The sequence below is a fragment of the Nycticebus coucang genome, chromosome 3 (genome assembly GCF_027406575.1).
Source record: "Nycticebus coucang isolate mNycCou1 chromosome 3, mNycCou1.pri, whole genome shotgun sequence".
Lineage (NCBI taxonomy): Eukaryota > Metazoa > Chordata > Mammalia > Primates > Lorisidae > Nycticebus > Nycticebus coucang.
Window position 1 is genome coordinate 12,234,390 of NC_069782.1, and position 26,633 is coordinate 12,261,022.

At 39.1% G+C, this 26,633-nt stretch overlaps 1 protein-coding gene across 23 annotated transcripts in view; it reads left to right on the forward strand.

Annotated features, from left to right (window-relative positions):
* RBFOX2 (RNA binding fox-1 homolog 2) overlaps positions 1-26,633 on the forward strand; it is a 310,217-nt gene that overhangs the window by 129,921 nt on the left and 153,663 nt on the right. The window contains exon 3 of one of the 23 annotated variants that reach the window (XM_053585213.1): positions 5,654-5,685. The exons of 21 other annotated variants lie outside the window; for them this stretch is intronic. In XM_053585213.1, the coding sequence (XP_053441188.1) occupies positions 5,656-5,685 (30 nt within the window). In that variant the 5' untranslated portion in view covers positions 5,654-5,655. Of the gene's footprint in view, positions 1-5,653; positions 5,686-10,690; positions 10,856-26,633 lie in introns of those variants that run through there. One more of the 23 variants, XM_053585217.1, reaches the window with a different exon arrangement.

Genomic DNA, 26,633 nt, shown 5'->3' on the forward strand with positions numbered 1-26,633 from the left:
TTGAGCCCAGTAGTTGGAGGTTGCTGTGAGCTTAATGCCATGGCACTCTACCCAGTGTGACAGCTTGAGGCTGTCTCAAAAACAAAAAACCCCATTTATTCTTGTTGGGTTCTTAAAAAATGGAAAAATTTATGGTAAACCCAGACACACATTAAAACACCCACAGACCCTGTTGCTATTCCCTTTGTCCATATGCATGGATTACTATGTAGCAGTGTTCTTTGATGACTGTTGAATATTTATGAGGTTCTTTCCCCAGAAGCCCACCAAAGGAAGAACTTTTCTTTTTCTTAGGTTCCTGAAATTTACCTAGAGGCTTCAGGAATGGAGATTCTTTTCCCTCAACCCACAGTAGCTTAATTTAAGTACCCTGTGGAGATAAAGATAAATGTGGGAAACTTCAGGGTGAAAGGAACATTATAGAGACCAGAGAAGTCCTGGGAGGTCAAATCAGGCCTAAAGTGGAAACTATGTTACAACCTAAGCAAGGAGCAACTGATAGGTCTATAAATAGGATTTTATCTCTTCTGAAAATTTTTGGCATGGTTGTAGTTTCCCATGTGGGGGATTATCATATTTACTAAAAATAAATTGCATTTCAGAATAATTAAGTCCCACTGAACTCATTTAAGTTATTGAAAGTATAGTCATAGCCTGAAAATAAGTGTAAAGAGTTTAAGATGTACTAACTTTTAGTACTTTGATGTTAAAAGCATTAGTTAGATCTAGGATAGAATGGTCTAGCATAGTGGATTGGCATGAATTAGATAGATTACCTTCCCAGAAAATAGTTACTTTAGTTTTTTTCTGCTAATTCAGAAGACCCTCAATCCCCTTTTCGTGCATTCAGACTCATAAAGGAAGGTGGGGTAGGTTTCATTCTCTAGGAACCTCACACATTAAAGCTACTTGGATATACCTATTAGAGCAGAAAGGTATATAACTGGGCGGTGGCCTCCCTTTCATTGATACTTTTTTTTTTTTTTTGTAGAGACAGAGTCTCACTTTATGGCCCTCGGTAGGGTGCCATGGCATCACACAGCTCACAGCAACCTCCAACTCCTGGGCTTAAGCGATTCTCTTGCCTCAGCCTCCCGAGTAGCTGGGACTACAGGCGCCTGCCACAACGCCCAGCTATTTTTTTTTGGTTGCAGTTCAGCCAGGGCCGGGTCTGAACCCGCCACCCTTGGTATATGGGGCTGGCGCCTTACCGACTGAGCCACAGGCGCCGCCCATACCCTTTTTTGATTCTGGGAAACAAAAACCCTTAAGCTGTCTGAGTTTGTTTCTCACACTCCCGTTATCTTGATTGTAGCCCTTTAAGTTGTGCAACAAGTTCTTGGCATCTGTCTGCCTGTCAGCTAATCTCTGACACCCCTGGATAGATTGTTGTTTTCTTTCTATGAGTATATGTGAAATTTGTAAAAAGCACTTATTAATTTTAGTATCCAGTTTGAAGACTGTGAAAAATCTGAAATTGGGATAATAGCGAAGTTGCTGGAAGCATGTTTCTTGAAGTTATTTGACCATAGAATACTTTTAAAATATAGTGAATGGAACAACGCCATACCAGTATGACTCACATACAATGAGTTATGTGGATTAAAGTCATCACCAGAGGTGGTCTCAGAGATGAGTTAATGGCTTCAAGAAGTAATTCATTTGCTTTCTGCAAACTTTTTTTTTATTAAGTCTTTTGTACATAGATCATAAATACATTTATGCAGTGTGATGAAAGTGTGTCAAACTGTCTGTGAAGCTAGTGTATGATGCCCCATGATCATATCAATGTACACAGCTATGATTTAATTAAAAAAAAATACATTTATGCCATTTTCAGTGTGTTGATTATTTGTACAAATTGGAATGCTTACATCATACTAATCAACATAGCTTTCACCTCATTTACCCAATTATAGCGTTAGGACGTTTGTGTTCTACACATGATAGATCCAACTTGTACTTGCAGTGTGCTCCGTAGTTGTGGTCCCCCTACTATCCTCTGCTATCTCTCCCACTTCTTCCCTCTTCTTCCCTCTCCCTCCCCTTCCCTCCTTCATCCTAGGCTAAAGTTGTGTTTGCCCATCCACCCATGAATGGATTAATAAATTGTGGTACATGTATACCATGGAATATTATGCAGCCTTAAAGAAAGATGGAGACTTTACCTCTTTCATGTTTACATGGATGGAGCTGGAACATATTCTTCTTAGCAGAGTATCTCAGGAATGGAAGAAAAAGTATCCAATGTACCCAGCTCTACTATGAAGCTAAATTACAGCTTTCACATGAAGGCTATAACCCAACTATAGCACAAGACAATGGGGAAAGGGCCAAAGAAGGGGAAGGGAGGGGGGAGGGTAATGGATGGGGCCACACCTAAGGTGCATCTTAGAATGGGTACAGGCGAAACTTACTAAATGCAGAATACAAATGCCTACATACAGTAACTAAGAAAATGCCATGAAGGCTACGTTGAACAGTTTGATGAGAATATTTCAGATTGTATATGAAACCAGCACATTGTACCCCTTGATTGCACTAATGTACACAACTATGATTTAACAATAAAAATAAATTAAAAAAAAGTTTTTATATCTGCCTGTGGTACCACTGTGACATGTGGCTAATATGACTAACTGAAATTTTAATTAAATTCAAATAGCTGCATATGATAACTGGCTATGTGTTAGATGACATAGTTCTAGACTCTAGTTACTTAATTTATATACAGCAAGCTTGATTAGAGTGGAGCTTGAATTGAGATGCTATTATTTTGTTATTCTGAGAAGAATATAGTTTTGGAAGGGATGCAATTTAGAATGTTGGTGATCAAATTAATTTAAAGTAAGTGATTAAATTGGAACTACTTTTTCATATTAATATGAATTATGATTTTTCCAACTGTAATATTGTAAAGCCATTGATGCCAGAGTGTATTTATGGTTTGTAGCTATGACAAAGCTGTGAGTCCTTTTGGTAGCTAGGGTGAAATTAGTACTACTGTAACTTTATTTACAGGACTTGGTTAGACCATTGCCTGAGTGCCAGAAATTCCTGCAAATAACTTTGACCTTCCCTACCAAAAAGTCAGGGAAATGTTCCATATTAGATCTCAGTATATGATGTACACAAAATTATTACTCAAACAAGAAAACAAATGCCTAAATAATCATAGATTTTGATAACTACTGGGAAGAAAACAAACAGGGCAGAGTAATAGAGAATATGAGATTGTGGGGAAGGACCTCCAACTAGTTAGAGTTTTATTTGAGGAAGTGATATTTAAGCTGATATCTGAAAGTTAAGAAAGGGCCATCCTTGCAAAGAAGGAAGGTAGGATGAAGAGAAATTTCAAAGAGAATAAAGAGGCATAGAAGAGATGGACTGACAAAAATTGGTGTATTTAGAGAAAGTGAGAGAGAAGAGATAACGATATGAAATTAAATTTGAGAGGTGGGCCATCATAAGGAGTTTGGATAGAAAAAAATTTAAGTGTAATATCATAGGGTAGAAGCAGGAGAGTGATACGATCTGATTTTTGTTTTTGTAAGTTTCTCTGACTGCTGTGTGATGTTCTGGAAAGAGGTGATGGCAGTTTGGGTTAGGGTGGTGGCAGTGGAGAGAAAATGAAATCAGACATATAGGACTTGATACAGATTAGACATAAGGGGTGAGGGAAGGGTTTCTGATTTTCATAATTGCCGGGCAGTGCTATGTTTTACATGAGGGAAATGCCTGGGGTGTGCCAGATTTCAAAGGTAGTACGGTGGTGGAGAATTAAGGTCCCAGTTTTGGGCGTGTTGTGTTTGACATGTTTAAACAGAAAGAACATTGAAGAAGTCTAGGCTAAGGACATAACTTGGTAATGGCATGTCAATAGTATATGAAGCAATGGGCATGGATAGGACAATTCAGAGAGAGAGAACAGGCTGATTCAGGATTGAGCCCTAAGCAACACTTCTTTTTAGAGATTTGTTGAGGGAGAAGCCAAAAAAAGATACTGGGAAAGAGTAATCGGTGATGCATGAAAAAACAAGAACAAAAACCAAGACTGTAGTATCTCAGAAGGTAGAAGAAGATGTTTTAAGAAGGCTGTCAACTTTGTTGAATCCTAAGACTTAGGTCAGATAAGTTGAGGACAGCAAATGTCTATTTGATTAAGGATCTAATAGACCTTGGTAAGTTGCTTTTTTTTTTTTGGCCCAGGGCTGGGTTTGAACTTGCCACCTCTGGCATATGGGCAGGCGCCCTACTCCTTTGAGCCACAGGTGCCGCCCCTTGGTAAGTTGGCTTTAATGGAGTGCAGAACTTGGAAACTTTGAGTTGATTGAAGAAAAAATGGGAGGTGAAGAAGTGGAGACAGATACAACTTTTGCAAGAAGTTTTACTGTGAAGAGATAAGCAGGAAAATGGTAGATGGCTGCAAGGAGGTGAGGGGTCAAAGGAGAACTTTAAAAAAAAAATGACGGTTCATTTAGTCATTTACCTATTATTGGACATTGGTGTTTTAAAACTTTTTTACCTCTTACGGATTGCTGTAGTGAACGTCCTTTTACACTTGTGGGGATTTTTTATTTTTCTTGAGGAGGGGAAGAGGTCTTGCAGTTATACCTCGGTTGGTCTTAAACTCCTGGCCTCAAGTGATGCTGCTGTCTCAGCTTCCCAAGTACCTAGGATTATTGTTGAGCCATTGAACCTGGCTGGGATTTTCTAAGATAGGCTACTTGGAGGTGGAATTGCTGAACCACAGGCTGTGCACATTTTAAAATTTAATCAATGTTGCCAAACTGACTTCCAATATAATGCTGCCAGTGTACACTTTCCCCATCAATGTATGAGCATAGAGGGGGGTTTTCTGAACGTGAGATAATATATTTATTTGGGGACATGACCAAGATCAGTGAAGGGGGGAGAGATAAATGGTGCAATAGTTTTTCTCCTAGGTGCTAGGGGTGGGTGGTCAGGCACAAGTAGCAAGATGAGCCTTTGATGGAAAGATACAGCCTTCTCTATCACAGAATGTGAGCAGGAGAAGATGCACATATTTCTAGATAGGATCTTAGATGTGGTGAGAAGATGCTGTTTGAATGCTTCTCTTTTAAAATGATGTAGTTAGAAAATCAGCCTTGCCTGGTAGTGGGAAGAGAATGAAACAGGTTTGAAGATAAAGGCAATAAATAGTATTTTTGGAGAGTAGAAAAGCTTACAAGGGCAGGATTGCTTGGCATTGTCAAGTGGCCATTTGACGTTTGTGAGCATGATATATAGTGAAGTCAGCCAGTTTGGTTATGTGATTTTTCTCCAACATTGAGCTAATTTGGCACAGGCTCCAGAGAAGGCGGATAATTGTATTTAACCAGGATTGGAATTTTGCCAGGTGGCAGAGATGGAGAGGCCAGATGATTGAGGGTATTTGCAAGGAAGGGATTTTAATTGTGGAACATGAAGTTAAAACTGAACAAAGGAGGTAGTGGAAGACAGAACTAAAGTAGGTGGGTCATAAAAAAGTGGTCAGAATGGGAGGACTTAATGAAGGCAAAAATTGTAGTGGAGGGAATACCAGAACGAGTTTGAAGTATGGGAGATTCTTAGTATTATTAAAACATGAGGAAAAGCAAGTCTCTTAAGATAATGTTGTTTTCTGTTTTAGGGATGGTAGCTCAGGGTTCCCTGAAAACTGAGGTAAGAGCTCTAATAAATCACCTATTTGCCTATCCCAAGACGTCAGCTTTGAGATATACCCTTTTCTTCATGTATACATCTGGAGGTTATTTAGACATAGACAGTAACCACAGTTCACAAGATGTTTCTGGGAGCACTCTTTTAACATCAGTGGCAGCTGTGTTTTTTGGCCGTGGCCACAGCCATTGGAAACTCACTGATGGTGTGCGTACACCAAGTCCCAAATTTATCCCTGTCATTTATTGTTTTAAATCTTGGTAATGGGCAGAGGTAAAGTGCAGGGTTATATCCAGGGTAAATTTTACAGTCATCCATTTTACCAGTTTTACAATGATTTTGCCAGTCGTGGCTTGATTTTATCAGTGAATAGATGGCATAGTGAAAATGATTTTGGAGTCGTAAAACTATTGTTCAACTTTTGACTCCTTTTCTCACCAGCTGTGAGACCATGAGCATATTATTTAACTACTTGAGCCTCGATTTCCTTTGATGTGTGAAAAAGATAATAGAGCCAAACTTACAGAAATTTTGTGGATATACACTAAGATAATGCATGCATGCAAAGTTTTGGCACATCATATATTCTGAGTAAATGCTAGCTGCTGGTGGTGTTATATTGAAATCACCAAGCAGGGGTTAGATCACTGGAAGGTGACACCCCAAGTCTCACTGCTGCTTGAGGCTGGAGCTCTATCTAGATCATCTTCTCAGACTTCGTGTGTATGAGAATTACCTGGGACTTTTGTTATAATGTTGATTTTGATTCTGTAAGTCTTGGATGGGGTCTGCAATTCTTCATATCTAAGAAGCTTCTTTTTTTTTTTTTTTTGGCCTGGGCTGGGTTTGAACCCGCCACCTCCAGCATATGGGACCGGCGCCCTACTCCTTGAGCCACAGGCGCCGCCCTAAGAAACTTCTTTTTAACGCTGATTCTGCTGATGCTGGTCCATGGGTCACATTTTGAGTAGCAGATGCAGATTCGAGTGGAGAACCGTTTTATGGGAATCCCTGTTATTTTAAACTGAGATGAAAATGAGGTAAAAAAGTCTCATTCTTTCAACTTTTTTTTTTAAGTCAAATCAGGGAAATTCACATATGTCCCATTTCTCTAGTTTAGTGTTGTAAAGTAGGCTGTATTATCTCTACCAGTCCTGAACATGAAAGGAATATAAATGATGTGTACAAAGGTTGGCTTCTGATTTTTTTTGAAAAATTTTCAGTGCCTGATTTTTCAGATATATCTTGGAGAAATCATGCTGGCTTCCCACATGTACCCACTTGCCCCCACCAGCCTTTTAGAATCACAGAAAAACTCGGATAAAGCAAGTGATCTCTAGAATTATTGGACTTTGAGGCAGAGAATCTAAAATGTAACTCCCTGTATGCCCACCAGACTTCACATTGCAAAATCCAGCACTTTCAGAAACAGGAACTCGGGGTACCAGGTTAGAATTATTAGCAGCAGCCATATTACCATTCAAGATTATCTGATTTTTCTTAGAAGCAAGCATGCAAGGGACTTCTCTGTGGGCCCTACCTACCCTGTTTCCCCGAAAATAAGACATCCTCCGAAAATAAGACCTACTTACAGGAAAGAAGACGTCCCCTGAAAATAAGACCTAGCGCATCTTTGGGAGCACACCTTAAAATAAGACACTGTCTTATTTTCGGGGAAACAGGGTAGAAGGATTTCTTCTCTAAATGCTCAAATTGACACATTTTCTCCTCTGGGCTAATATAGAGGCTAATAAGCTTCAGAGTACAATCATATAGTCTGATAAAATCTTCTCCTGATAGAATAAAGTAAGTTATGTGTCCTAATCTTTGTGTATACAACAATGACCCTTTTCAGAATGTGGAATTATTATTCTTTTTTTTTTTTTTTTTTTTTGTAGAGACAGAGTCTCACTGTACCGCCCTTGGTAGAGTGCCGTGGCGTCACACGGCTCACAGCAACCTCTAACTCTTGGGCTTACGCGATTCTCTTGCCTCAGCCTCCCGAGCAGCTGGGACTACAGGCGCCCGCCACAACGCCCGGCTATTTTTTTGTTGCAGTTTGGCCGGGGCTGGGTTTGAACCCGCCACCCTCGGCATATGGGGCCGGCACCCTACTCACTGAGCCACAGGCGCTGCCCGAATTATTATTCTTTTTTGTCTCTTAAACCTGTGTTTTATAGCCACGATGTGAATCCTACATAGCTAGCTGTAAAGCTTAGGTTTCCTGTTGACTTTGAGGATTGGAAAAAATTTTTTTTCTCCTGTTTGTTTCCTTTCTTTTCTTTAAAGGTAGGGGAAATAATGTAGACATGCAGGAGCATGAATAAAAAAGACCACTTAGCCTGTGGGTTTTTGTTTTGTGTATGTGTGCATGAAGAAAACACATAGAAGAATTTTATTTTTAAAACTCTCCCCCTTTATAAAGGAATTTATAAACCCATCTTTTGATTCCAGAGGAGTTTATAATGGTTCCACCCATGGGAATTTCACAGGTAGTTTTCAGAGTTTTGGTGACATACTTAAACTTTTCTTAACTTTATTTTGAAGATTTCTTTTCTCTGTATTTTTCTCCTGCTTTGTTACAGATAAGTTTTTAATCTTTTTCTCATCTAAAACTTGATTAAAAGATAACATGAAGTTACAGTTTGAATATACAAAATTTCACTATATTTGTTTTATTGACACTTGGTTAAGAATGAATGTTGAATAATGACAAAATTTTCAAAAAGCTTAGATAAAACTAATCTTTTGGTGTGATTTTTAATATACAGTAGAACCTCCATAGTTGACCATCTCCCTACATTGACCACCTCTTTACGTTGACCTAATTTTCATAGGCCAGGCATTCACCACATGTACATATCAGTATAATAGGTACAGTACACTAGGCCTCATTCTATATGGTGACTACCTCTGTATGTCGACCAGCTTGGTACAGTTGCTTGGGTAGTCAATTTACAAAGGTTCTACTATAGTTATATAGAATGGAGTATTGGGAGGGCTGGTGGTTTAAGATTGAAAATTGCATATAAAAATTTATTGTGGACATATAAAAGAGTCTAGTAGTTTATAGAAAGTCAAGATTTTCCTTTTGTTTTAAATTAGAGGAAAAGGAGGCTGTCTCAGTTTTAGGCTTGGAAGTTGTCACTAGTCTTTTGTACTTGAAATGAGGTAATCAATTCTGCCTTTAGAGGAAGCTGAGAGGTTCTGCATAAAGAAAAAGAAAAGGTTTAGGTGAGGCTAAGAATACCTGCCCCACCTCTCTTAAAAGAACTGGAAATTTAAGGTGGGGGGAGAGAAAAGAGCTTATAAGCTCTTCTTCTTAAAGTATAAATTTAATGTGGAAGAAAAGGAAAAGTTACTTTATTTCTACCCTAAGAGAAAGAAACTCCACCATGGCAGGTGACACAGACCAGAGCACTACAATGGGAAGCATTAGGTAGGGAAGGTCCCTAGGACCTTCATGGGGCCTACCTTGAATGTGAGACTTGCAGAACTTACTTGGAGATTTCATAAGCAGGAGGGAGCTGTTTCAACATGTCTGAGGGGGAACCAGAACCCTAAGGCAGCTGGAAGGCTGCTTGTTTTTGTTTTTAATATTTGATTTGTTTTTCCTTTAACAAGTTGAAGGAGTGGACTATTTCTCAAAACTGCACAACCTTTTGAGAATGTTCTGTGCACCTACTGTGTGCTTTGTACTGTGCAAAAGACTCCATGGCCCAAAATAGATGAACGTAGACTAGATCTTAGGTTTTTACCCTGAAAGATGTGGAAAAGAGATATAACCAGTATAGGAATACCTGTGATAGTGGCCGGCAGAGGTGGTCAATGCCATGTTACAAACACCAGGCCCACAGAAGAGGGAGAGCTCACTTACAGCTGGGGTAGGCTTTTGGGTTTGAATATGCAGAAATGAATCAGGGCAGTAAAGAGATAGCATTGGCATATGGATATTTCATTAATTTTTCTGAATAAAAACCAGTAGGATAAATGTATTGATTATAGTTGTTTGCCATTGGACATAATGGAAGAAAGCTTTGCCTGGTATATAGGAGGCACTTAATAAATGTTTGAACTGAACTAAAATTAGAAAATGGGTTCACAAGGAGTATGGCAGATAGTTTACATAGTTATATTATTTGATCTAATTGTAATCTAAGGAGTATTAATACCTATTTTTGTTTGAGGAAACAGAAGCCTAGACAGGTTAAAAACTTTCTCTAGGCCACAGTGATAGTAATTGTAGATCCAGAGTGCAAACGCAGGCCTCACACCCCGTCCTGTCTGCATACCTAGTAAAGTATCTGTAACATGCTAGGGGCTCAAGATGGACTTGACTCTAAAAACCTTTTCCTTTCTCTCTTAAGAAGGAAGGCTATGTTCATCTGAAACAGGGTGATGGTAATAAAAAAGACAAAAAGCTTAATTGAGTTTATTATCTAAGTTTTCCTGTGTTTTACAATCTTATAAGATGAATTATTAGCGGTGAAGTGGTATAAAGTATAGAGATGTCAGACTGACATTGACATAAGAGAATGTAGGCTCTGAGCAGGTTCTGTTGCATACTTGGCTTCTTTTGCAAGGGGCTCCAGAGGGATTGGGGCAGAGAGGAAGCTTGGCTCACTAGATCATCAGGGCAGAGTGTTTTTGGTTGCTTCATTCATGTTTAAAGAATCCAATTTAAACTAATTTATATCTAGCACTAGAAACTGGTGCTGGCGGTTTATTACTAACTCCACCCATCCCTGTCTTTTGCAGTATTGTTGTGAGTGGTGATTGTCTTTCTAGAAGTAGAATTACAGAGCGAGATTCCCTGAAGGCAAATACAGAGAGCGCAGGCTGTATACTCCAGTTAAGACACTCAGGGCTGGGAACTCCCAGAGAGGGAGGGAGGGAGGGAGGAAGGGAGGGTGAGTGAGAGGGAGGAGAGAACAACAGAACAGTCAGCTGGGGAGGAGGGAGGAGGGGGGAGGAGACTGGTCGTTTTTTTTTTTGTTGTTGTTTGTTTTTTTTTTTTAACTCAAGTGATTTTGGGGGGTTTCTCCCCACCTTGAACCTTTGCCCCCCTCTTCTGGCACCTTCTTACCTACGGTTCACCGAAGTGCCTTTTTGTAATCCAGGATCAACTGACTGCTGAGTTTGAGCAGCCTAGTCTGACATGATGTACCTCTGGGTGAGTACAGAGTGCTGTGAGTGAGGGTTTGCACTTGCACATATAAGGAGTGGAAAGCTGCGAGGTTCTTCTCTTGCACAAATGGCTTTCCCCACAGAGCACCGACTGCCACGTCCCCTTCTACTGACAGGTGTTAGGTTTTTAAAACCTAGCAGTGATTGTGATATTACTTTTTCTTCTTCTTACGTTGTTTATTTTGTTAGATGTAGGCTCAGGGGCTGAATTCCCTGTGCAGTGCCATCCCCTGGGCTTGGTAGGTTTGGAGAAGGCAAGTGGAGTAGGTGAAGTGCACTGGTTTCTTCAAGAGCTGCAGTCTTCTTGATGGGTCAGGATCGACTTGTGTTTTGTTTTGGGGGCACTGATCTTGATAATAAGCCATGTCTTTAGATATTGAGAGCCAGTGGGTGACATGATTCTTAATTAGCAATAAGCTTTTGTAAGTTTTTATCTAATGATTTTTATTGTCCTTCACGATAGCCTTATACAGGAGGTCACTCACTACTGTTATTAAAATTGTATGAGGGAAGTAATTAAGTCACATAAAGTGACTTTCCCATAGTTAGAAACCAAGTCTGTAGCAGCTAGAATAGTAATTAATAATAAGATATTATGAAGCATTTTTTATTTGCTAGAAACTTAATACCTTACATTATTTTTTAATTTACTGCTAATTGTGGCATTGCAATTTGGGATGGAGGGGAAAATTCTGGGATTGGAGAGATTTGCAAATTATGAAATGTGATAACTTTTAAGAGAATGATAGGGAAAATATTACAGAAACACCCCTCCCCCTCTGTTTTAGTTATGAAAACAAGAACATCTATAGCCTCTTGCAAAGATGGCAGTATTTCTCTTGAGCAGACAGCTATTGTGTATTGCTAAGGGAGCCTTCTAGATGTGATGCCCTTGGCTATTAGCCAGCTTTTGAAAGTTTTACTTTACCCTTTGCCCTTCAGCCCAGATGTTTGGAATTGTAGGAACCTACTTGGCTCTGGCAATCTAAATTTATAAATATCAGAAGGCAAAATTTTAACTGGGTTTGTGGAAATGGAGCCTGATCACAGAGGGTGTGTATGTGAGCAAATGTGTGTTTTGGTCAGGGCTTCTTTCATATTTGAAAATGACCTTGAAATGTAATTTTCTCTATTGATTTATTTTCATAATTTATTATTATTATTATTATTTTTGAGACAGAGTCTCAAGCTGTCGCCCTGTGTAGAGGCCGTGGCATCACAGCTCCCAGCAACCTCAAACTCTTGGGCTTAAGCGATTCTCTTGCCTCAGCCTCCCAAGTAGCTGGAACTACAGGCACCCGCCCTAACACCCAGCTGTTTCTTTTTTTTGTTTTTGTTGCAGTTGTCATTGTAGTTTTAGCTGGCCCTAGCCGGGTTTGAACCCGCCAGCCTCAGTGTATGCGGCCGATGCCCTACCTGCTGAACTACAGGCGCCACCTATTTTTATAATATTTTCAAGAACTTACCTTTTGTGGCACACTAATGTACATTCAGTACTTTCATCTCCCTGTGAACTAGTCATCTGTGCCTCAACCCTTTGTAGCTTTGTGGGTGGGATTGATTAGCACTGTCAACCTAAATGATCAGCTTTTCTGTCTTCTGATTTGTTCAAAAGAAGAACTACGAAAGGAAGCAAATTGAATTAATCTTATTTCCACTCACTATGTTTAATGAAAGTAGACAGTAACAGTTTCCTTAAGTATTTCCTTTGTGCTTATATTACAGTTATTTGTGTATTTATCTCAATCCCCTTTACGTATTAGCCCTACAACAGCTTCCCAATGAATCTGCTACGTGCTAGGTTGAGATATAAATATGCCAAGATAACAATTTTGCACAACCCTTGGAGTGGCCAGGTGGAGCTTGGGATTCCTCTGGCCACCTTGACCATGTGCATTCTAATTTGTCTGCCATTTTGTGCCATAAGGTATTACTGTTTCCTGTGTGCACCATGATACCTGAAAATTTGGGTGGCACTGTCTTGAGGGCAAGAAATGCCAGTTCTCCCCTTTATTATTTGTATCATTTAGCCTAATGCCCCACAAATTTGTTGAATTTAATAAGGATGTCCAGAAGAAGCTATAGCTAAATGACACCTAGATATACAGAAGAAAATCTAGGTGGTCAGGCAAAAATGGGAGGCACTATGGAGAAAACTTACTGGACTAGGAAGAGGAGATCAGAGTTTTAGTGTAGGTTTAGCCAGTGCCAAGCCATGTGACTTTGGATAATCATTGGACTACTCTTGAGACCAGTTTCCACATCCATAAGATGATAGAACTAGACTGAACCTCTTCTGATTCTGAAATTCTGTGAAATAAAAAAAAAAAGAAATGAAATTCTGTGAAATGAATTTTATGTACCAGTAGATACATAGAAGGTGCCCTGTTGTGCAAGGATATTGAGGTCCCGGTAAACATGAGAAAGCTGTGGAACATGTATCACCTCCATTGTCTACTTAGTTTGGTGCCAGTAGTGAATCAAAGGCACTATTTCTTTTTTTTTGAGACAGAGTCTCAAGCTGTCACCTGGGTAGAGTGTTGTGGCATCATAGCCATAGTTGGAGCCCTCCAACTCTTGGGCTCCGGTGATCTTCTTGCCTCAGTTTTTCTATTTTTAGTAGAGACAGGGTCTCGTTCTTGCTCAGGCTGGTCTTGAACTCATGAGCTCGAGCATTCCACCTGCCTCAGCCTCCCATAGTGCTAGGATTATAGGCGTGAGCCACTGTGCCCAGCCTCAAAGGCACTGTTTCTGAGTATTCTAGAAAAAGTACCGATCTATGTTCAGTCATCAATGCATCTGAGTTGGTGTGGACATTTTTAGAATCTGGAGAACTGAAGAGTAAAAGTTACAGCTCATCCAAGCATTTTATTGTGTAGGTGATGCAGTCATTAATTGCTTCTGTGTGTCTAGAACTCTGAGATAGAATGCTATTTTGTGTTCTATATATGCGTATTTGCCAGATCTTCTCCTTACTTTCTTATTGAATTTTTCTTTGTTTTAGTGAATTTGGTAGCTTCAGTGGACAGCATGATACGGTGCAAATAATATGGGTTTTAGAAGCTTTGTTAGGTCTAAGTCCTGCCCTCTGCCATTTCCAGGAGTGTGGCTGTGAACAGCCAACCTCTTTTTTTTTTTTCATTTGTCATGCAGGGAAAAATAATACCTATCATTCGAGATTGTTGTGAAGATTTGAGATATCTTTGAAAGACACTTAACATAGTGTGTGACATACAGTAGATGCTCAGTAAATAACAAGTGCGGGCCACCTGTTTGCTTTGAACAGACTTCTCATCACCCAGGAATATTTTCTCTATCATGTTGAGGATCTCTTTGAATTCATATAGGGAGAACTTTGGTTAACACAAACTAGTTTTTTTGTGAAATATTTTCCTGCCTAGTTTGTATTTTAAGTACTCATGGCTAAAGAGCCTCCTTTTCGGTTGTCTGTTGAAGGAGAACATCCCCATTGTTCCTTCTGAACTTTTTTTTGGAGAGGGTATAGTACTATTAAACATCGGTATGTCATTTATTCTCCTTGCTTCTCTTTATCATCCACCTCAGGGAGAGAAAGAGAGAGAGGGACAGACGGACATGTTTCTGGACTGAGGGAGCATACTTGTTTGATGATTATATGATTTACATCCAGTAAACAGAATTATAGACTATTTACTTAAATTCCCAGAAGGCAGGATATGACGCCGCTCCCGCCACCCCCAAATCCATCTGAGTTGATCTTAGCTAGGCTGGCACCAGGCTCTCTCTTACTCATTCTATGTGGATGAACTTCTGGATTTCATTTTGAACAATTATTTTATACTATATCAATTCTATCTTCTTAATAAATCAGCTCAGGTGGCGCCTGTGGCTCAGTCGGTAGGGCGCCGGCCCCATATACCGAGGGTGGCGGGTTCAAACCCGGCCCCGGCCAAACTGCAACCAAAAAATAGCTGGGCGTTGTGGCAGGCGCCTGTAGTCCCAGCTGCTCGGGAGGCTGAGGCAAGAGAATCGCTTAAGCCCAGGAGTTGGAGGTTGCTGTGAGCTGTGTGAGGCCACAGCACTCTACCGAGGGCCATAAAGTGAGACTGTCTCTACAAAAAAAAAAAAAAAATAATAAATAAATCAGCTCAGCTGGCTGTTGCGAATACAAAGATGATTAAAGACATCATGTACCCTTAACAAATTTATAACTCTACAGTAGAAAGAGTACACATATAATGATTTTTGTATGATTCTATTTAATTAAGAACATTGTTTTATGTGTTGTCTTAATCCTCACAACATTGCTAAGGGTTAAGTATTATTATCTCTATTGTATAAATAAGGAAAGAGATCGAGCGAGTATGTGACAATTAGTAAATGGCAGAGCTGGAAACTCAATCCCATCTTTTAAATACCATGGCTCTTCTTTTTTCTTTCTCTCTCTCTCTTGCTTTTTTTTTTTTAAGACAGAGTCTCTATCTGTTGGGTAGAGTGCCATGGTGTCATAGCTCATAGCAACCTCAAACTTGTGGGCTCAAGCAATCCTCTTGTCTCAGCCTCCTGAGTATCTGGGACTATTGGAGTACACCACCATGCCTGGCTAAGGTTTTAAATCTTGCTGTGTTGCTTGAGCTGGTCTCAAACTCTAGACTGGCCTCCCAAAGTACTGGGATTACAGGGATGAGCCATGCCTGGTCTTATTTTTACACTATCCTCTCTTGGGAGAAGCTGATGTTTTTGTTTTGTTTTAAATTATCTATTGAGTGATAATGTTAGACACATGTCTCTCACATAATGGGAGTTAGCTATTATCTTCCTTTTACAGATAAGAAAGTGGAAACCTTAGTCATTTACAATTGGCAGAATTAACTCTGGTCTGTCTCTAAAGATTACTGCATCACACTTGACCTTTTCTCTTATTTGTTCAATATTTTCCATCATTACGTAGTTCCCCCTTAGCTATGATTTCACTTTCCATGATTCTAGTTACCTGCTCACCTATAGTCTGAAAATACAGTATTTTATGAAAGACAGACAAGACACTCTGAGAATTTATTGTTAGTTATTGTCACTCTTGTATTATGCTTAAATTTATAAATTAAGCTTTATCATAAGTATGTATTTATGGAGGAAAGTATAGTATATGCAGGGTTTGTACTATTTGCAGTTTTAGTCATTCACTAGGGCAGGGGCCCTCAAACTACGACCTGCGGGCCACATGAGGCGGCGTGATTGTATTTGTTCCATTTTGTTTTTTTACTTCAAAATAAGATATGTGCAGTGTATATAGGAATTTTTTTATAGTTGTTGTTTTTTTTAAATTATAGTCTGGCCCTCCCAACAGTGTGAGGGAAAGTGAACTGGCCTCCTGTTCAAAAAGTTTGAGGACCCCTGCACTAGTGTCTTGGAGCATATCCCCCATGGTAAGGGACAACTACCGTACTATGATTCAGCATGATACAAGGCTAGAGTCGAGAAATGAAGACAAGGAAATTGGAATTCTGTTTTTATCACCATTAATTACTTGAGACAAGTCACTTAGCCATATATATATCTTGATTTTTCACATTATAAATAGGATGTGATAGTTTTGGGGAACATCCATGGACTAATCTCAGCAAAAAGTATATTGACTGTTTTATTTTATTTATTTATTTGTTTATATATTTTGAGATGAGGTCTCACTGTGTTGCCCAGGCTGGTTTTGAACTCCTGGGCTCAAGCAATCCTTCTGCCTCAGCCTCCCAAATAGCTGGGTTTACAGGTGTGTGCCACCATGTCCAGCCTCTGTGTCAGCTATTTTAGAAATAAAATAATCAATAATTGATGGTTTTATTGTAGAACTTGGAAATCATGGCCTGTGAGTCAAAAGACATGATTTTTGGTGTCGCTGTGCTGTTCGTTGGTGATGACCTTTCTGTGCATTAGTTTCCTAATCTTTAAAATGAGGCTAACAGATTATTGAGATAATCTGTGTGAAAGTTTCTAGGAAGCTATTTTGTGTCAAGCAAATACATGGTGGTAACAATAATAACACATTAGTAAGGTTTCAATTGGTTTGATCTTGTAGCTTTCCCTTTTAGTCACTATTTTACTATTCTAGTTAGTCTACACAATTAGCGAACTAGACTTACTAGTAAATTGAGTTGTCACAAAATGTAGACGTAGTTCAGTTCAGGTAACGTTTAGGTCAGATACTGTGCACAGACACTAGGCAGTGAAAAGCCATTAAAAGATTTGGAGTAGGATTGAAGTAGGGTGAGGTGGAGATTATAATTATCTAATTGTTTTTTAAAAAGGTATCTATACAGATTAGAGGAAAGCAAAAGTGCAGAGCGAAGTGGGGTGATTGTGTGTAAGAGTCTAAGTGACAGGGAACGGTAATGATGGCATGAGAGATACACAACTGTAGGAGAGATATTCAGAAGGTAAAATTCACAGTATGTTGTTAAGATTTGGAAGAGGGACCAGGTTTCTGGTATGAGGGAGGATGAAGGAGATTATGAATTAGACTTTGGATTTTTGATATTTTTGGATAACTTTAAGATCTTCAAAAGGAAATGTTACTTGGATAGCTGGTTGCCTAATTCTAAAAATATAAGGAAAGATAGAGGCTTAAGCTATAAAATTGTGAGAAATTTGCATGCCTTAGTAATTGAAGTTATGGGCAGGTATGATGATGAGTAAAAATGAGAATGGTCTAGGGAAGAATCATAGAGCAAGAAGAGAAGTTCATGTGTGGAGGAGAATGAACCCTCAAAGGAAGCAGGGAACAAGGTTGTTAATTTTAAGATCTGGTTTTTTAGGCTTGGTGCTTGTAGCTCAGTGAGTACAGCGCTGGCCCCGGACACTGTAGCTGGCGGGTTTGAGCCCAGCCTGGGCCTGCTAAAACAACAATGACAACTGCAACCAAAAAATAGCCGGATGTTGTGATGGGGACCTGTAATCCCAGCTACTTGGGAGGCTGAGGCAAGAGAATCGCTTAAGCCCAAGAGTTTGAGGTGGCTATGAACTGTGATGCCATGGCACTCTACCTAGGGTGACATACCGAGACTCTGTCTTTAAAAAAAAAAAATCTGTTTTTTTAGAAGGAAAATTGGGACATTAGGAAATCAAGGCAAGAGAGTGGTATAAGGAAAGAGTGGAAAAATGTCCATGGATTTAGCAATATGCAGGTGATTGGTGACTTTAGGAAGGGTTGTTTTTGTTGAATAATGAAGGCAGAAGCCTGAGTGGAATCAGTTGAGGAGTTCATAGACATAATGAAAAACAGACATATGAGTAGAGGCAACTGTTGGAAAGGTTTGACTCTGAAGAAATGAATGTAAAGGATAGTTAGAAGAAATCTGAGGAGGAGAAACTTAATTTAAATAAAAGAGACTTGATCATGTTTAAAATTTAATTGTATCTCCTATTTAACAAGAGGCAAAGCGGGTAGAAGACAGGAGAGCTACTGGCATCGCAGAATTCAGAGTTCTTTGCAGAGGAGATAGATAGGGTGGATGAGGAGTAGGAAGGGTCATTGATTTCCACCAAGGAATAGAATAATGAAATACTATGTTTGGGGAACCATGTATAATTTCACATGGCTTATGTGCATGGGATGAGTGGAATTGTGGTAGGTGAGAATTAAAAATTGTAGAGGCCAGATTATCTAAAGAGTTTTAAGATTTTTCCTTTATTTCAATAAAGAGCCACTGATAGATTTTAAGCAGGATTAAGTATGATGAGATTTGTATATATGGGTGAAATTGGCTAAATACATAATTTAAAAGCTTAGAAAATATAATGGGCTAAATAAATTATTATATTAATATGAGACTCGATTGTTAACATGTATTTATTGGGTGACTGGTTTGTGCTAATCATTTTCTAAGGGACGGGGAAGCGCTAGGAATGGGACAAAGTCTTTTCCCATGGAGATGGAGGCTTACTCTGTCACCCTGGTAGAGTGCTGCCTCAGCCTCCTGAGTAGCTGGGATTATAGGTATGTGCCACTATGCCTGGCTAGTTTTTTTCTATTTTTAATAGAGATGGGGTCTTACTCTTGCTCAGGCTGGTCTTAAACTCCTGAGCTCAAGCAGTCTACTCACCTTGGCCTCCCAGAGTGCTAGGATTACAGGGCTGAAACACTGTGCCCATCCTAGTTCATATTTTTTAACTAGGGAGAAAAACTGTAAACATGTAAGCAGACAAGATAGTTTCAGAAGCTAAGAGCCATGGAGAAGATAAGGTAATTGTGACTCTGGATGTTTTAGCTAGGGTGAAAAATTCAGGCCTGAATGTTAAACACAATCGTGTCAAAATATAGGAGGAAAGCATTACAAATAAGAGTAGGGAGTGCAGAGTCCTTAGATAGTCCTTAGAATTGGGGGCATTCAAGGGACAGAAAGAAGGGCAGTGTGGTTAGAGTGTAGATGGCAAAAAGAATGTAGGAAGATAAAGCTGGAGAGGTAGGAGAAGGCCAGATCATTCTCCCCATGGTAGAAATTTGTATTTTATTCCAGTGAAAACAGGAAGGTGGTGTGGTAAGGTTTCAAGCTGGAGAGACTTTCTTTAGGAGGAACGATGAGGGAGGTCTGGAGGCTGTTGCTGTAGTTTAAGCAAGAGGTGGTGGCTTAGCCAGGGGTCCTCAAACTGCAGCCTGCGGGCCACATGAGGCGGTGTGATGGTATTTGTTCTCATTTTGTTTTTTTACTTCAAAATAAGAAGTGTGCATAGGAATTTGTTCATAGTTTTTTTTTTTTTAAAAAACTATGGTCCAGCCCTCCAACGGTCTGACGGACAGTGAATTGGCCCTCTGTTTAAAAAGTTTGAGGATGCCTGGTAGACTCTGGAGGGCAATCTGACAGGACTAAAAAAGATGGCTTGAGTGTGTGCTGAGAGGAAAGAAGAATCTGAGTTGTTACAGTTTTGACTTGAGGGAGTAGGACAGAGGGCCACTGCCTTAGGAAGAGTGAACAGACACAAAAAAAACAATATTTATGGTTTGGGTTTGTTAAGTATATGTAAACTTGTTAAAGATATCTGTTAGACATCCAGGCAGTGTAGTTCAGTGGCCATTTGATCTGAATCTGGAACTTAGAAGAGAAATTTGAGTTGTGGGTGTAAGGTTGAAATTCATTAGTGCTTATTTAAAGCCCGAGGAAGAAATGTAACTAGAGAATAAGGCTGAGATCAAAGGCCTGAGTCATTTCAATAGAGATCTGAAGGATACTGAGAATTCAGTGGGTAAGAGGAAAATTAGGCAAGTGTGTGATGTTGTAGACTCTGAAGAAAATGCTGCTGGGTTTGCATAGCTTAAAACCAAATACCTGGCCATTGGCCTTGGCAGGATGTTGGTCCTAGGGAAACTTGGTAAGAGCTATTGGAATCACGGGAAGAAAAAGCCAACTAGAATAGGTTTAGTTGTTAATTGGTAAGTGAGGATGTTGAGATAACAAATACATTTTAGTTATGGAGCAGGGCAAAGAATTGGGATAATAACTGGAGGGGGATAAAGGTTCAAAGAAGGATTTTTAAAAGATGGGTAAAAGACATATTTTATGTCAGCAGGAAAAATCCAAGTAGAGGAGAAGAAATAGAGGATACTGAAAAGAAATAAGCTAATTGCAGGAGGGAAGTATATTTTATCCAACACAGAGAAGAAGGATTGGCCTTAGGGCCAAAAACATCTTTTTGTTTTTAATAGGAAGAAGGGCAGAGATTGTGCATTTAGAACCAGAGAGAGTAGTGGCATTGGTTTTAGACAGATGAGGGAGTCCTCTGATTATGTCTGCTTTCTGTATGGCTTGTATAGTGAGCATAGATGAAAGTGGCTGTGTAGGGAGTGGAGAACTGCAATTATGCGTAACAACATTTCAGTCAGTGACAGACTGAGTATATGATGGTGGTCCCATAGGATTATACTAGAGCTGAAAAATTCCTATCACCTGGTGATATTGTAGGTATAGTAAAGTTGTAGTGTGGTGTATTACTTTTTTATGTTTAGATACACAAGTACTTAGCATTGTATTACAGTTGCTTACAATATTCAATATGGTCACACACTATACATGTTTCTAATCTGGGAGCAATAGGCTAATGCCATGTAGCCTAGCTGTGTAGTAGGCCAGACCATCAGGATTTGTGTAAGAACACTTGGAAAGCAACTTGACAAAATTGCCTAACGATGTATTTTTCATAACATATCCCTGTTTTTCAGGGACACATCACTATATGGCAGATTTGAGGAGACAAGCAAAGTATAAAATAGTTATCTCAAAATATGGGGAGTGAATTTATTAGAGAGGTAGAGTAATCTTAAGATTTGTGGTCATTTGATTTGAATGGTGTCAAATCAGTTATGTGATTATTATCCAACAATCTGCTGTTGTTTAGGTGTGAAAGAGGAATAAGTAGATAGTTGGCTCTAACCAGGAGTTGAGGTTTTACCAGATAAGTTAGGCTAAGGAAAAAGGGCAAGAGAATTAAGACTCTTTGGAGAATTTTTGGAGTGAGAAAACTACTAGCTCAAGCAAAGTCTTGATGGTGTGACAATAGAATGCTTGAAATTTTTGTAAGTGATAATTATTTTAGGATATGATGCTAAGTGGGTGGCTTAGGTGAAGTGGTGAAAAAATATAGCTGGTGCTAAAGACTTTAAAAGCAAAAAGCTCTGAGGCCAAAGTATTAGATCTATATGGATGTTGAAGTTATCCGAGTGATAAAACTATTGATGGAGATGAAGACGGAGCCCTGTGCTAAAACTGCAGGAGGTCAACACGTGATACCTGTTTCAAAGGATCTTCAGGTTGGGTTGGAGGGAAGGTAAGTGGTTTGGAAGCCATACTGGGAAGCTGGGAGGATGCCTGGAAGACCCAACACTGTTATGATAGTGGGGAGCAAGGAGGATGCTTGCCCCTCCTGAGGTATATTATGGGTAAGAGAAAGGCTTTTATAGCAGAAGTATCCTCAGGGGCAGTCAGGATTCCTTTAGAGTAAAAAGTCAGAGGGAACAGCACAGAATAGAAGGTGAATATGTAGAGGAGTTTCCTGAGGCTAGCTCATGACTTCCAGAACTTAGGAGGGCAAGAAAGAGCAAGAGGAAAGGGCAGAAAAACAGATACACAGAGCTGTATGGGGTGAGTCTTCTGTAAGACTTGGATTTGTGATGACGATTGCAGTGAAGGAAGATGTAAACCAGGACAGAGTAGTAGTTGTTAGACGTAGTGGTGCCCTAGAATAGACAGATTGCCAAGTTCTGCCTCCAGAGTTTAAGATACATTTGATCTGGGTAGGCCCAGTACTTTACATTTCTAATAAGTTCCGGGGTGATGCTGATGCTGGTCCAGAGATCACACTTTGAAAACTAGTCTAGATTCATATTAGGGCTGAGTACATTGGGTACTTTTTCTTCTATTCTTTGGATACCTTGCTAAGAAGAATATGTTCCAGCTCCATCCATGTAAACATGAAGGAGGTGTAGTCTCCATCTTTCTTTACGGCTGTACAATATTCCATGGTGTACAAATACCACAATTTATTAATCCATTCATGAGTCAGTGGGCACTTGGATTTTTTCCATAACTTAGCAATTATGAATTGGGCTGCAATAAACATTCTGGTACAAATATTTTTGTTATAGTGCGATTTTTGGTCTTCTGGATATATACCTAGTAGAGGAATTATAGGATCGAATGGCAAATCTATTTTTAGATCTCTAAGTATTCTCCAAAACCAGTTCGGTGAAAATATTTCAGACTGTATATGGAACCAGCACATTGTACCTCATGATTGCATTATTGTACACAGTTATGATTTAATTAAAAAAAAAAAAAGAAAACTAGAGAAACGAGCAAGCAGCTATTGTGTACTATAGCTTAAGATGATTTGTGGCCTCAGAGATGGGCAGAGGCTTCCTGGGGACAACTGTAACAGGCATCACTTTGATTTTAGCCAAATATTTGAGGAGAAAGGGAATATATGATAATTTTTTTGAGGGATAGTAACTTCTAAGTGGTTTAGTCTGATTATCAGTAAACATTTATTGAATATCTGTTTTATGCAGCAAAATCAGGATACCAAGATCTGTATTTTCTTCCTGAAGGACAATGGAGTAAGATTCAATAACTGTATATTGTAGCAAAGACTGCGTGCCATCAGTAAGTGGTATGGGCAGGTGTTAACAGGAGGTTCAGAAAAACAGTCCCTGAGAACTGGTCGCTTCGGAATAGTTTCTTGAGAGAGGTGTGATTTAAGCTAGGTTCTGGCAGAACTAAATGGAGACTAGCCATGTGGAAAATAGGCACAAAGAATGGTGTCGAGAATGAACATGCAACTGACAACTTCTCATGAGTTCCATTGCTTTTGTTCTGGCCCAAGACACCATTATCTCTTATCTATAATAATTTTTAAATTAGCCACCTTCTTCTGTTCTTTCCCACCCCTCTACACAAAGTCCTACTTAATACAGCAGCCAGAGTGATCTTCTAATTGTTACATTAGATTGCTCCTCTACCCAGAACTCCTTAGTGGCTTCATATCTCACTCAGCCTAAAAGTCGAATGAGGCCTCTCCTGGATAAGTCTTTGACCTCATTTTCTTATATACTTTTTTTCTGCTCACTTGACCGGGATCATATTGACCTTCAGGCTATTCTTTGAATATATCAAATACATTCAGGGCCTTTGTACTTACCTACCCCCTGCCTTTCTCCCAGGTATCAGTCTGACTCCCTTTCTTGTTTACACGAGATCTGTGCTCAAATGTCATGTTATCTTGAACATCCAGTATAAAGGCTAATTCCTTACCCCTTTGCTCAACATTTCCCATTCCCTTTTCCCCATCTTTATCTTCTCCATAGCTCCAACTGACACACCATATATTTGTTTATTGTCTTTCTTCCGCTATGAAGGCCCTGGTGTATCCTCTGTGCTTGAGACAAAGTAGGCACTGACTGGACATTTGTAGAGTGGAAAAAAGGAAGGAAGGAAAGTTGGGGGAATGACGAGAAGACCAATATCATTGGAAGAGATAGCAATGGAAAAGATGGTTTTAAATTGGGAGAATCTTGAATATTAGGTTTTTTGGGGTAAATGGGAGAATCTTGAATATTAGATTACTTTTAAATAGAAAATGAGGAATTTTTGAAAGTTTTCAGCAAGCAACATTTAGCCTTTTGAAATACACAGTTCTCTGATTTAGGATGGTCTGACTTAATGGCTTTTAAACTTTACAATGTGTTTCTTGGTGTGTTAAATGTATTTCCAGTGTGGGATATTTTCAGCTTATGATGGGTTTATCAGGACCATAACCCAGGCATTCAGTTGGTTCTGTGGATAGTATGGTTTGAGTAGGAAATAGAAGCATGAAGATCAAGTCCATTGCAGTTGTTCAGATGTAAGGTTAAAAGGACTTAAGGTCAGAGCTTGTCAGTGAGAAGAAGAATTTTAAGTATTAGAGATGAAAGTCTTACAAATGGGTGCTAAAAGATGGTAAGCTTCCAGTTGTCTAATAAAGCTACTTTGCTGTTTGTTTTAATATGGCATTTAACTTTTTTTTGTAGAGACAGAGTCTCACTTTATGGCCCTCGGTAGAGGGCCGTGGCCTCACACGGCTCACAGCAACCTCCAACTCCTGGGCTTAAGCGATTCTCTTGCCTCAGCCTCCCAAGTAGCTGGGACTGTAGGCGCCCCCCACAACGCCCGGCTATTTTTTGGTTTGCAGTTTGGCCGAGGCCGGGTTTGAACCCGCCACCCTCAGTATATGGGGCCGGCGCCTTACCGACTGAGCCACAGGCGCCACCCTGCGTTTAACCTTAAACGAGTATCTTTTGACATGTTTCATACCAGAATATAAAATTTAAAAAGTAAGGAATACATTTGAAACTACTCATTTTTGTAGATTTTAAACTGCTTGTTTGGAGGAATAGAAAATTATAATGGTCAAAGCACACATATTGACAAGGTTGTGGTGGTGGGGAGTATTTCTACCCCCAAGATACATTTTTTTCAGGTCTTTTTCTCAACCAAAAAAAAAAAAAAGGTACATTTTAGGAGTTGTAGTCTTCATTTGCTAACTCCCTTTTTCCCTTCTTGGTCTGCATAATGACATTTTGGTCAATGACTGACTGCCTGTACAGCAGTGGTCCCATAAGATAGTAATATTTTATTGCAATTGTCTACACTTCAATATGTTCAGATACATAAATACTTAGCATTGTGTTATGGTTGCCTACGGTATTCAGTGTAGTGCAGGTCTGTAGCCTAGGAGCCATGAGTGCTATGCCATATAACCTGTGTGTGTAGTAAGCCATACCATCTGGGCTTGTATAAGTGCACTCTATGATGTTCATATGAGGGCAAAATCATTTAATGATGTCCTTAGAAAGTGTCTCTGTAGTTAATTGCTTTTAAAACTTATGATCTGGTTAAAAGCATTGCATTGCTTCTTAGAGTTAACATTATTCTGTGAATGTGAGCTTGTTGCTCCTCTTCACAAATGTTTTTTCAGCATCTTTCATTATTATTAAAAAGAGAACATATATTACTGGTAATATAAGGCCACCATAGACATTCCATGAATATTGGTCGAAAGGTTAATTAGATATTCTAGGTATGATGAACTGTCTAGGTAGCAAAATATCTGACTGAAATAATGGGTTTTAGTTCCACTTAAGTCTTTAGCTTCTGTATTGCCTTATTTGCATAGTAACTTGTATAGTGTTTTACTTATTTAAATCTAGACCATTATTTCAGAGGTTTAATAAATCAAGGCCTAATTTTCATTCTTTAACTGTCAAATTAATGTGACACAAACTCTTTATTCACCGAGTATTTAGCAAGATTCTTATACCCATGAAAATGAGAAATAACTGATTATAGTTTTATTGTTTATATCACATTATATGCTAGTTCTGTCCCTGGTTTAGTCACTAACCTTCAGTGTGGTAATACACAAATTAAATCATCTTTACGCTCTGTCTTATCTGTAAAATGGGCATAATTACTTCCCAGCAGTATTGTTAAATTTTATTCCTCATAGAAAATGGCATCTAAATAAAAACATTCTCAATGATTTATTTATTCTTTTTATTCTACAGTACTTGTAATTGCCAATTAGGTAGAAAGCATTATGATAGATTTTTCTGTCAATATTAGACTGAAAGTCTCACTAAACAGTGAGGGGGGCAGTATGCATGTGTTTTGGAGGAAAGCCAGTTGCTACCGTGTCTATGCTCCCCTTTGCTGAATTTCAATACTTGTAAATGTTTGTTTTTACCTTTTTATTTTCTTGTTTAATTTTATTAAGTTGAGGTTATTAAAAATAAGCTTCCTGGAGCAGCGCCTGTGGCTCAAGGAGTAGGGTGCTGGTCCCATATGCCGGAGGTGGCGGGTTCAAACCTAGCCCCTGCCAAAAATAAAAAAAATAAAAAATAAATAATAATAATAAGCTTCCTGGATTCACCGAAAATCAAAATTATTTTTGCATATGGCTTAATACCATGTTGCTCTGATACTGGATGTTTATAGATAATACTCAATATTAGAGAAATTCTCAAGATTGTCTGAATTTTCTTTTTTCATTTTCTTTTTTTTTTTTTTTTTCTAGAAACTGGGTCTTGTTCTGTCACCCAGGCTGGAGTACATTGGCCGAATCATAGCTCATTGTAACTTCAAATTCCTGGGCTCAAGTAATCCTTTTGTCTCAGTATTCCAAGTAGCTGGGACTATAGGCACATACTACCATGTCTGGCTAATTTTTATTTGTTTTTATTCATTCATTCATAGACAGAGTCTCAC